General features: G+C 38.6%; 1 protein-coding gene and 1 long non-coding RNA gene across 2 annotated transcripts; one reads left to right on the top strand and one right to left on the bottom strand.

Moving 5' to 3' along the window:
• Positions 1 to 936: 936 nt before the first annotated feature.
• On the bottom strand, positions 937 to 1,443 carry LOC149182697 (uncharacterized). Its single transcript, XR_016257635.1, has 3 exons — positions 1,341 to 1,443; positions 1,174 to 1,241; positions 937 to 1,089 (listed from the first exon to the last, which is right to left on the bottom strand). It is a non-coding gene; the product is annotated as an uncharacterized LOC149182697 (long non-coding RNA).
• Positions 1,444 to 2,267: 824 nt separating this feature from the next.
• On the top strand, positions 2,268 to 7,424 carry LOC149182696 (uncharacterized). The gene is made up of 6 exons (XM_089414633.1): positions 2,268 to 4,352; positions 4,407 to 4,518; positions 4,828 to 5,158; positions 5,534 to 5,706; positions 6,076 to 6,650; positions 7,284 to 7,424. Exons 1-6 carry the CDS (start codon positions 2,268 to 2,270, stop codon positions 7,422 to 7,424), a joined length of 3,417 nt encoding a protein of 1,138 aa, XP_089270759.1.
• Positions 7,425 to 12,197: the final 4,773 nt, after the last annotated feature.

The following is a 12,197-nucleotide window of genomic DNA, read 5'->3' as shown; positions in this document are numbered from 1 at the left end:
AGGATAACCGGTAAGAACCCTAGTTTCACCTAGACTGTACACCAAGAAACCCTGAGTCGAGGGCCTTGGGCGGAAATAATAACCCTACATTGTAACGGATTGGTACCGAGTCTCAGCACTCGTGGCACAAACCGATAATCAAATCTGTGTTGTAGCACCGTTCGGGGTTTGGGACAAATAGTTCCATTCTGTGGAATACCGGGGAAAACAATAACATAGAAACGAGTTATCAAGATTCAGTGTGTAGTAGTAGTAAAATATACATGTGGAAATAACTGTACAAATGTTAATGCATGCAAACAAAATGGACACCTTTCATATCTAAACCGAGCCGGAAATATGCCGTCGGTAATGAGTGATATTCACATAAGAACTCAAAGAACATCTGTACATTGCGAATAAATGAGAATGTAATTACACTGAACAGTAAATCTTGCATGCGACAACATACACAGACATTTATAGTATATGAAATACTGTGTAAGAGGATATAAGTCTATCTAATTTACATCAACCATTATCCAAGGATATACCCAATCGACTGTGGATCAACAGTTCCCATGAACAGAACAGAGTAATAAAAGAATATCTTTGTAACTTGATAATACCGTGACCGAAACCGTCGAGGGTATATATATAAAGAACTATACAGCACATTTAACCTAAGACTCTGCATATGGAAAAGAGCTTTCATAAATGGAAATTAATCCCAATTATTAGTACGAGTGCCGGAGGTTCCAGTAGTCTCATAATCTCGGCAAACAGTAGATTAACATTAAACATTTCAATACATTGTGCGCAGAAAGACTTAGTACATAAACATGTATTCAAAAACCCAAATCTGCGCGTGAAGGCCAGAAAGGAAAGCATGCATTACAACATAAGTCATTCAAGTCCGCCGCTAAGCAGCTCAATAATTACAGAGCATGGAGAAAACTTGACGGGTGAAATAAACCCAGAAACCATGGAAGCAACACTTTATAACCAGATAGTATTTTTCAAAACCCTAGCTAACTAATGAGTAAACTGAAAGGGCTCTTCGCCGAGAACACAGGTAGCAAATGAGCAGACCTCATTGAAAACAGAGACCTGCATAAGATTACCCAGGGTTTGCTTAAAACTGCAAACGAAACTACATTAAAGATGCATATGCCGGCTAGCAAGAGCTCATACCTGGAAATTGCAGAGATCCATTGCAGAACCATTCTCCATGGGCATCTACCGTTGCATAGTCGTGGTGACTGTACCAAACTCGACAAGGAAAACCAGAAACGTTAAGTGACATTACAGTGAAGGTAAGCCGTAAACCAATACCAAAACCTGGAAGTGTTATTCTTTACCTGCAGGGTTCATCGTAAGCTGGAAGCAACTCTGGAGAATAGCAGGTTGCAGTATCGAGTCTTGGAAATGAGCTCGAGGAGGAACGTTGCGCCGAACACAAAGACCAGTCATCAAATGAATAAACATTGGATATGAACGCTTAAATATTCCCGATAAACCCTGAAAGATCTCCAGCCATCCGATCTTCGGATCAGATCTAAGCCGTTGAATTATGGCGGGGACGGCTGGTGGCAAAATCGAAATTGGTAACACCAAGGTGTCACATGGCTGGAGAACCCAGACCATGCCACCTGCCCCGGAAGGACAGCCATAGTAAAAGCGCTTGTGACCTGTCAACTGAGCGGGTACCGTGGCAGAGCCATAGAAACCCACGCTCATTAATACTATGTAGATGAAACGATTTGGTGGTTGTGTCATACGTCCAAAGCATAAAGGTTAACCATAAGCGTTGTTAAGTGAACCGATTGGGTGGAATGTACAGTCATAACCTCAAGATAAAGTTCATCAAACATTAAACCATGAACTATGGAAACTGGATAATATTGCTAATGTATGCCGAATGTTTCCACTAAATTTATTTCAATGCTAATGTATGCCAAGTTACATAGAGTTATGATGACCATAATTCTTGTGGTTAGAAATGTGTAAGTACATTGATATTCATAACATTATATTATGGGTTTGAGTTAGAAGATTGTTCGTATGCGTAATTATTATTTTAAAAAAAATTTTGTGTAGAAGAGAGGTGTGACAAATTGGTATCAGAGCCCAGTTTCAACACTGTGGCCTCAGGTAGAACATATTCAGTATACAGAAGGGTACACCAAGCAAGTTGAAGCAAACTAACAATATACTTAACTATGTTCTTTTATCTGGAATGAATCAGAATTGCAACAGCCAGCGGTTAGATTAAAAAGAGAAACAAGATGCAAGGACCTGGCAGTCATCCTCAAGAGAATGCAGAGCTGTGGGTGCAATTGGGGGCAGAATCGCGGAGTACAAACCGTGCTATCCTGGAAACTGTCCAGGAACTGAAAAATGAGATGGCACGGTTGCGTGAAGACAACGCGCGCTTAACAGTTGAGCAAGAAAGGATTCTGAAGAGCCTGTCGGACAGGCAGAACCCACCCCTGTCCAATCCCAGTGCAGAACAACAGCGGGAGACAGAAGAACAGGATTATCAGATGGAACCTGGAAACTCGGAAGATAAAGAGGATTACTCTGATAACGTACCTCAACAGCAAATACCAAAACGTCAGAAAGTGGAATTACAAGGAGAATTTCGAAAGATCAAACCTCCACATTTTGATGGTGAGCAAGAGGAAGCTGCTGAAGCCTGGTTGATCAATATGAATAAGTATTTCCAGTTATATGAGTACGACCACAACCTGAAAGCAAGATTGGCAATCTTCCAGTTACAAGGCAAGGCAACCTTGTGGTGGGAGGAAATAAAGATTGTCAAAGGCGTCAGTGAACGAACTATTACATGGGAAAAATTCCAGAAGTATTTCAAGGAGAGGTACCTGACAGAGCGCTTCTATGATGAGAAGGCTAGAGAATTTCACGACTTAAGACTGGGACAGCAGACAATGGACGAGTTTATCAATCGTTTTACCTCGCTGCTACGTTATGTACCCTACATTAAGGAAGAAAAAGCCAAAGTTCAGAGATTTGTAAGTAGCCTACCTTCGTACATAAGGGAAAGGATTGAATTTGATAATCCTAGAACTATGGATGAAGCCATCCGTAAGGCAAGAATCTGTTATCAGCAGACTAAACAGAAGGGGGACACTTCCGGCAAGAGGTGGAATGAGAAGAGAAGTGGTCGGGTGTTTGGAAGCAGCAAAGGAGGTCGCAGCAGTGGAAATAAGAGTGCTGGTAAAGGACCAAGTAACAGACCTGCTGCAAGGAACGCACCCCGGAACAGACCCATGAGCGAAGCTAAGACTAACGAGCAGTCTGTTAGATCAGACGGTGAGGGGTTGACCAGACCACCAGTGCAATGTTGGGGTTGTGGAGGCCCCCATTATGTTAAAAACTGTCCACAGAGGAAAGGAACAGATCAGATATCTCAGATACATGAGGCATCAACGGTTGGGGACGTGGCACGTAGCGTACCCAGGATTAATGCGGCGCTGGAGGACCGTCAGGCGGAGTACCAGCCATCTATGATCGAATTCGAAGGTAAAATCTCAAACCTGTCCATAGCTGTTCTTATAGACCCAGGGGCTACCTTAAGTTATATTAGTCCGAAATTAGTAGAACAGTGTAAACTGCAAGCTGAAAAGTTCAAAAATCCGTGGCTGGTCCAATTAGCTACAGGAGCCAAGAGGCGAGTCTTGGCCAAGGTAAATAATTGTGCCCTAGCCTTAGCAGGGCAGCCAATAGTGGCAGATTTGAACATATTACCGTTGGGCTCCTATGATATTCTGATTGGGATGGACTGGCTGGAGAAACACTGGTCCTTGGTAAACTGCAAGACCAAGACCATATATTATAAGGATGACCTGGGAATTCAGCAGGAATTGCAAGGAATCAGACACCCTGTGCAGATTCGACCCATTACAGCTAACCAGTTAGTTAAGTGCTTCAAGAAGAAATGTCAAATCTACGCTATCCAGGTTGGATACGCAAACCAGAAAGACAAAACTGTCATGCTGGGTAACATCCCGATAGTGCAGGAGTTTACAGATGTCTTTCCCGAGGAAGTGCCGGGATTACCACCAAAGCGGGATGTGGATTTCACAATTGAGCTAATCCCGGGGGCAGCACCGGTATCACGGGCACCTTATCGTATGAGTGTGCCAGAATTAACAGAATTAAAGATGCAGCTTCAAGAACTGTTAGATAAAAATTACATTCGTCCCAGCGTGTCACCCTGGGGAGCCCCAGTGCTGTTCGTCAAAAAGAAAGACGGGACCTTTCGGATGTGCATTGATTATCGCCAGCTAAACAAGCTTACAATCAAAAATAAATATCCATTGCCTAGAATCGACGAGCTCTTTGATCAAGTGAAAGGGGCAACGATATTTTCAAAAATTGACCTGCGATCTGGTTACCACCAGATCAGAATAAAAGAAGAAGATATCGCCAAGACCGCTTTCAGAACACGGTATGGGCATTATGAGTTCGTGGTGCTACCCTTTGGGCTGACAAATGCACCTGCCACTTTCATGTGTTTGATGAACAGTGTGTTTCATCAGTTTTTGGATAAATTTGTGCTGATATTCATAGATGACATTCTGATTTACAGCAAATCAAGGAAGGAACATGAGGAGCACCTTAGATTGGTGTTGCAAACTTTGCGGGAACATCAATTATATGCAAAATTCAGCAAATGCGATTTTTACAAGGAGGAGATACAATATTTGGGCCACGTAATCACTAAAGAAGGCATTGCAGTGGATCCTGAGAAGATTAGAACTATAATGGAGTGGCCTATACCAAAGGACGTGGCCGATATTAGGTCCTTTATGGGGTTGGCAGGGTATTACAGAAGATTTGTCGAAGGCTTTTCGAGAGTAGCATACCCAATCACCTCGTTGCAAAAGAAAGGAAAAATATTTAAATGGACCTCAGAGTGTCAGAAGAGCTTTGAGCAGCTCAAGCACTTACTCACTACTGCACCGATACTAAGTATCGCTGATCCTAACAAGGATTACGTAGTCTGCACGGACGCAAGCAAAGAAGGTGTGGGAGGAGTGCTGATGCAGGATGGAAGGGTCATTGCTTATGAGTCTAGAAAGCTGAAAGAGCATGAGCAGAAGTATTCTGCTTATGACATGGAGCTGGCTGCTGTCATTCATGCCTTGAAAATGTGGCGACATTACCTTTTGGGCAGAAAATTTCTGTTATTAACAGATCACCACAGTCTAACGAACTACTTCAGTCAACCCACCTTAAATACGAGACAAGCTCGCTGGGCTGACTTCTTAAGTGGGTTCGACTTTGAAATTAAGCATCTGAAGGGTAAAGAAAACCGAGTAGCGGATGCCTTAAGTCGGAAGGTGCAATGTATGTGCAGAATTTCAGTTAGTAAGTGGCAAAGTACCTTATTGGAAAACATAAGAATAGCAAGTAAACAAGATGTTGTTTATCAGCACATCAAACAGCAATTACAGCAACAATCTGATAAGGAACTACAACAAGGGTACAAGTTAGATAATGCTGACATGTTGTACTTTAACAATAGGCTGTATGTACCCAATGAGGACAGCATTAAGAAGCTGATTTTAGATGAATTTCATACCAGCCATTATACGGGCCATCCGGGATACCAGAAAATGGTTACCGCACTCCGCAAAGAATACTACTGGCCAAAAATGAAGAAAGAGATAGCTGTGTATCTAGCACGCTGTCTAGAATGTCAGCAAATTAAGGCGGAACACATGCATCCAGCAGGGTTGTTACAACCTCTACCCATTCCGGAATGGAAGTGGGAGACTATCTCCATGGATTTTATAACGGGACTGCCCAAGACCAAGAAGAATAATGATTCCATTATGGTGGTAGTGGATAAGCTGAGTAAGGCAGCCCATTTCATACCTGTGCAATCGACATTTAAAGCTGTACAAATTGCCCATATTTTCATGCAGCATGTGTTCAAATTGCACGGGCTGCCAAAAGTGATTATTTCCGATCGGGATGTCAAGTTTACATCAACCTTTTGGAGGACATTGTTTGCTGAACTGGGGACACAGCTGAATTTTAGTACAGCCTATCATCCCCAAACAGATGGCCAAACAGAACGGGTAAACCAAGTAGTGGAAGACATGCTGAGGGCATGCGTAATGATGAAGCCAACTCAATGGGAAGACTATTTACACTTAGTCGAATTTGCATACAACAATGGGTACCATTCCTCAACTCAGATGAGTCCTTTTGAGGTTATGTATGGACGGAAGTGCCGCACCCCCGCAAGCTGGGGTGGACCGGAAGATAAGCTGCGAATTGGTCCTGACATGTTACAGGAAATGGAGAGTACAGTAAAGAGGGTGCGTGCTAACTTGAAAGCCGCTCAGGACAGACAGAAAAGTTTCGCTGATCGGAAGAGGAGATTTAAGGAATTCCAGGTTGGAGATCATGTATTTGTGAGGATCCAACCAAGAAGAAGCACTTTGCAATGGAGCGGATGTGTCAAACTGGCACCTCGCTACTTTGGGCCTTTTCAGATTTTGGCCAAAGTAGGACCAGTCGCCTATCAGCTTGCCTTACCAAGCCATATTAGGATTCACAATGTGTTTCACGTATCCGTATTAAAGCAATACGTTTACGATCCCAAACATGTGATTCAATGGCAGAATGTACGGGTAAGAAGTAATCTGGTTATTATGGATAAGCATTGTTTATAAACTGAGAAATTAACTAAATTCGTTGCTGTTTGCAGGTCGAGCCGGAAGGCGAGGTTCTGGTCGAACCACTGACCATTCTCGACCGGAGAGAAGTGCAGCTGCGGAAACGAGTTATTTCCCAAGCTAAAGTGCAGTGGCAGCACTACGGACCAGAGGAGGCCACTTGGGAAGATGAGGAACTCCTTAGGAAGGCTTATCCAAACCTGTTTACAGGGGATAGACATCGGGACGATGTCCAATCTCAGGAGGGGAGATGTAATAACCCCAGATCTATGTAAATTTGAAAGTTACTATGGTAAAAGACCAAACAGTTGTTGTTATGTTTAAACAAAGCTGTGACAAACTAATTCTGATTGAATAATTTAATTTAAGTATTTTTGTTTGGAAATTGCTGGCAGCCTCTAAGAGGTGAATCTTAAAACAAATGATCAGTTGTGATAACTGATGGAACTACCCTCTAAAAGAGGGAAAAGCCCTGACTGAGGGGTTCTGTGCTGTGGGGACAGACAGAGAAGAAAAACAGATCTTGCTCCAAGAAAGAAAGGAGAAGTGAGAGGTTAAGTCTGGTGAGGATCAGATAACCTGGCACAGGAGTGCACTGTACCTGTTGAGGGCTGGAGGCCTGCAGGATTGCTCGGGGGGAGAACACCGTCTGAAGGATGGATCTCGTGGCTGGGAGGAGAGCAGAATATAAGTTCAGGTGACTTTTTGTTTGAACAGAATCATTCCTGACAGAGATAATCAGGTACGATTCCACAAACTAGTAGTACCTGATATGAAAAGCAATGTGTGTAGAAATTACAGTAAAGAAATTAGGAAGATTGCTTGATTCCTAAGCACTGTTAGCAAAGATAGTTTAAGAGTATCTGGAAAATCTAAAAGAAAGTTGTCTGTAACGAATCTAGTCCGAGTTAGCACTAGACGGAAATAATATTGTAGAGACATAGCATTAAAGTTATTTACAGGTTGGGAAAGCCCTGTGTCAAGACTGGCTACTGGTAGCAGTCTCAATCTAAGATACGGACAATGGGTGGTCATTCAAAAGAGACTGTTAGACATCGAACAGTTAAACAGTAGTGACCATAACCGGTAAACATAAGGAATTCTGGTAACTGAGAAGGATAACCGGTAAGAACCCTAGTTTCACCTAGACTGTACACCAAGAAACCCTGAGTCGAGGGCCTTGGGCGGAAATAATAACCCTACATTGTAACGGATTGGTACCGAGTCTCAGCACTCGTGGCACAAACCGATAATCAAATCTGTGTTGTAGCACCGTTCGGGGTTTGGGACAAATAGTTCCATTCTGTGGAATACCGGGGAAAACAATAACAGAGAAACGAGTTATCAAGATTCAGTGTGTAGTAGTAGTAAAATATACATGTGGAAATAACTGTACAAATGTTAATGCATGCAAACAAAATGGACACCTTTCATATCTAAACCGAGCCGGAAATATGCCGTCGGTAATGAGTGATATTCACATAAGAACTCAAAGAACATCTGTACATTGCGAATAAATGAGAATGTAATTACACTGAACAGTAAATCTTGCATGCGACAACATACACAGAAATTTATAGTATATGAAATACTGTGTAAGAGGATATAAGTCTATCTAATTTACATCAACCATTATCCAAGGATATACCCAATCGACTGTGGATCAACAGTTCCCATGAACAGAACAGAGTAATAAAAGAATATCTTTGTAACTTGATAATACCGTGACCGAAACCGTCGAGGGTATATATATAAAGAACTATACAGCACATTTAACCTAAGACTCTGCATATGGAAAAGAGCTTTCATAAATGGAAATTAACCCCAATTATTAGTACGAGTGCCGGAGGTTCCAGTAGTCTCATAATCTCGGCAAACAGTAGATTAACATTAAACATTTCAATACATTGTGCGCAGAAAGACTTAGTACATAAACATGTATTCAAAAACCCAAATCTGCGCGTGAAGGCCAGAAAGGAAAGCATGCATTACAGCATAAGTCATTCAAGTCCGCCGCTAAGCGGCTCAATAATTACAGAGCATGGAGAAAACTTGACGGGTGAAATAAACCCAGAAACCATGGAAGCAACACTTTATAACCAGATAGTATTTTTCAAAACCCTAGCTAACTAATGAGTAAACTGAAAGGGCTCTTCGCCGAGAACACAGGTAGCAAATGAGAAGACCTCATTGAAAACAGAGACCTGCATAAGATTACCCAGGGTTTGCTTAAAACTGCAAACGAAACTACATTAAAGATGCATATGCCGGCTAGCAAGAGCTCATACCTGGAAATTGCAGAGATCCATTGCAGAACCATTCTCCATGGGCATCTACCGTTGCATAGTCGTGGTGACTGTACCAAACTCGACAAGGAAAACCAGAAACGTTAAGTGACATTACAGTGAAGGTAAGCCGTAAACCAATACCAAAACCTGGAAGTGTTATTCTTTACCTGCAGGGTTCATCGTAAGCTGGAAGCAACTCTGGAGAATAGCAGGTTGCAGTATCGAGTCTTGGAAATGAGCTCGAGGAGGAACGTTGCGCCGAACACAAAGACTAGTCATCAAATGAATAAACATTGGATATGAACGCTTAAATATTCCCGATAAACCCTGAAAGATCTCCAGCCATCCGATCTTCGGATCAGATCTAAGCCGTTGAATTATGGCAGGGACGGCTGGTGGCAAAATCGAAATTGGTAACACCAAGGTGTCACATGGCTGGAGAACCCAGACCATGCCACCTGCCCTGGAAGGACAGCCATAGTAAAAGCGCTTGTGACCTGTCAACTGAGCGGGTACCGTGGCAGAGCCATAGAAACCCACGCTCATTAATACTATGTAGATGAAACGATTTGGTGGTTGTGTCATACGTCCAAAGCATAAAGGTTAACCATAAGCATTGTTAAGTGAACCGATTGGGTGGAATGTACAGTCATAACCTCAAGATAAAGTTCATCAAACATTAAACCATGAACTATGGAAACTGGATAATATTGCTAATGTATGCCGAATGTTTCCACTAAATTTATTTCAATGCTAATGTATGCCAAGTTACATAGAGTTATGATGACCATAATTCTTGTGGTTAGAAATGTGTAAGTACATTGATATTCATAACATTATATTATGGGTTTGAGTTAGAAGATTGTTCGTATGCGTAATTATTATTTTAAAAAAAAAATTGTGTAGAAGAGAGGTGTGACAAGTAAATTCAAAATTATAACTTAAAAAATGATATTCAATATCATCAACTTAAATTTAAAAAAATGGAAAATAATAATTGTAAAGGTTAATAAATTCTTTTCACAAAATATGGATCCTTCAAGTTATTTAATTAATTTTTTCAGTTATTTAATTAATTTATTCATTCATACTTGGATAGAGAGGAACTTTACAGAAGCACTTTACAATCAAGTATAGGAGAGATGTGTAGTCATATCAATACTTTTCTAAATGTTTGAAAAAAAAAAAAAATTACATATATATATATATATATATGGGGTAAGTATAAATATTTGTAAATATTTAACAATTATGTGTTACTTACAAGGTGAAGTGATAAATTAGGCACGTGGTCACTAGTAACCATTAGTAAGTATCTATACACATTTACAATTTCATTCCTACAAAACTACAAGGAAAACATAAAAATGGTGGGAAGTGACTCGATAAGTATACTTATTTACACATTGTTTTTATTAGTTTTATATTCAATGAATTTATTAAATTATGGTGGGACGTAACTTATTGTAAATATGTTATTTAACTGACTTTGATATATCTTCAAGGATTTTGTTTTTTTGATTAAAAATTGAATACACAAATATCTAAAAAAATCATTATGAATATTGGAACCATATCCTTAAATTATGATATAAAATATGTCATGCAGTTATTCATATAGCATTACATTCAAGTTATCGTTCAATTTTGAAAATTAGTGTTTTTTTTATAATATTGAAAAATAAATATTTATTTTTCAAAGTAAAAGAATATGAAAAATAGATATTTACTTTTCAAAGTAAAATAATATATGTTGCATTCATCGAATGCTAAACTAAAAGTGGTCAATAGGAAAATCGATTGCTAGAGTCCTACCGGGAAAAATAATTATTTTGTAAACATGTTTAAAATTAACTAATAAGCACTTAAAACTATATAGTAAATTACAATATAACAACATTCTTAACCATGACTATTTCTCCCCTTTGGCATGTATATAATTAACTTGTAAATAAGGTTTCTTACACTAACATAGGCCAATACCACGGTATATTAATACCACATGCCCAAAAACGATAACTCAATTTTAACTTAATTTTATATTAATTGTTATATTTTTAAGATATATCTAAACCCTCTACCCTCACTAGTACTAAAAATATTTTTGTGGATATTTCATATAGAATAAATAGAACTTTCAACAAAATAAAAAATGAGAATACTTTTATATATAGAGATATGAAATATAAACCCACCTAGATCTATCTTATGTCCATATTTACAAAGAGTCCAAATTGATCAAATCCATTTTATATCCAAAATTATTTTGCACCTCAAAGAGAACAGATCTCCCTCCCGTTGATAAATATAGAATTAAAATACACATATTTAATTTTAATAATGTTTAAACCAAATAATTAAAATCTAGAACCAAATATCTAAATTAACATTAATTAAAAATATAAAATATAGATAATATTAATCTTGCACTTGAAAGACTTAAGGTTATTTTGTTTTCAATTTACATATTAAAAACCAAATTTAGATCCTATTTTGATATAAAGAATTGCAATAGATATTAAAAACCAAATCTAGATCTTATTTTGATCTAATCTAAATTAACATTTTTATAAATATATTATTATTTTAATTAATTTTATTTATATTATTTATCACTTATCCATTTCCTGATAACATTTGAATTCATTTTGTGAAATTTTTTCAAAACATTCCTTCTAAATGATCTTTCAGGTTTCGTAGTCATCGTAATCACTCTTTGTTTACTTTAAAGTGCAACCTAATAGAAATTGAAATATAGTTCCATCCTCTACGTAGAGGCTAAGAACAAGGCTTTCTCTACAAATGTGTATAGCATGTCTATGAAATTGAATTTAATCTCATTTACTTTTCATCACGATGCAATGTATAAATTAACAGTAAATACATTTTTAAAAAGAAAAACAAAAACCCAGAAACATATAACGCTAAACAATTGTCATGTCAACCGAACTATTTGTTACCTAAAACTTAAAAGGTAAACGTGGCTAACAATCCACAGAATAAGGATACACTTTGTTATTTGCACACTTTGATAACCGAATTGAATCCCTAATCTGTGCACTTCTAGAATTTGAATAAAATTTCTTATCTTTGCGTTTCGATAACCCAATTGAATATCTAATATACTTTATTTTTAGATAGATATTTTTGTTATTAAACTGAAACAAATAAATAGTTGCTTGTATATACGTATTTTATTATTAAAAAAAAATTA

The sequence above is a fragment of the Pinus tabuliformis genome, chromosome 3_2 (genome assembly GCF_031772625.1).
Source record: "Pinus tabuliformis cultivar Carrire ecotype Pingquan chromosome 3_2, CPIR1, whole genome shotgun sequence".
Taxonomy (NCBI): Eukaryota; Viridiplantae; Streptophyta; class Pinopsida; order Pinales; family Pinaceae; genus Pinus; species Pinus tabuliformis.
The sequence above is the reverse complement of the archived record's forward strand: the minus strand, read 5'-3'. Positions and strand labels throughout refer to the sequence as shown.

Bases quoted from the DNA above. Each gene is read 5' to 3' on its own strand.
- LOC149182696 (XM_089414633.1), top strand. From the start codon at position 2,268: ATGCAAGGACCTGGCAGTCATCCTCAAGAGAATGCAGAGCTGTGGGTG. The intron at 4,353-4,406 runs GTGAAAGGGGCA...GGTTACCACCAG, and splicing joins TCGACGAGCTCTTTGATCAA to ATCAGAATAAAAGAAGAAGA. The intron at 6,651-7,283 runs GTAAGAAGTAAT...AACCTGGCACAG, and splicing joins TTCAATGGCAGAATGTACGG to GAGTGCACTGTACCTGTTGA.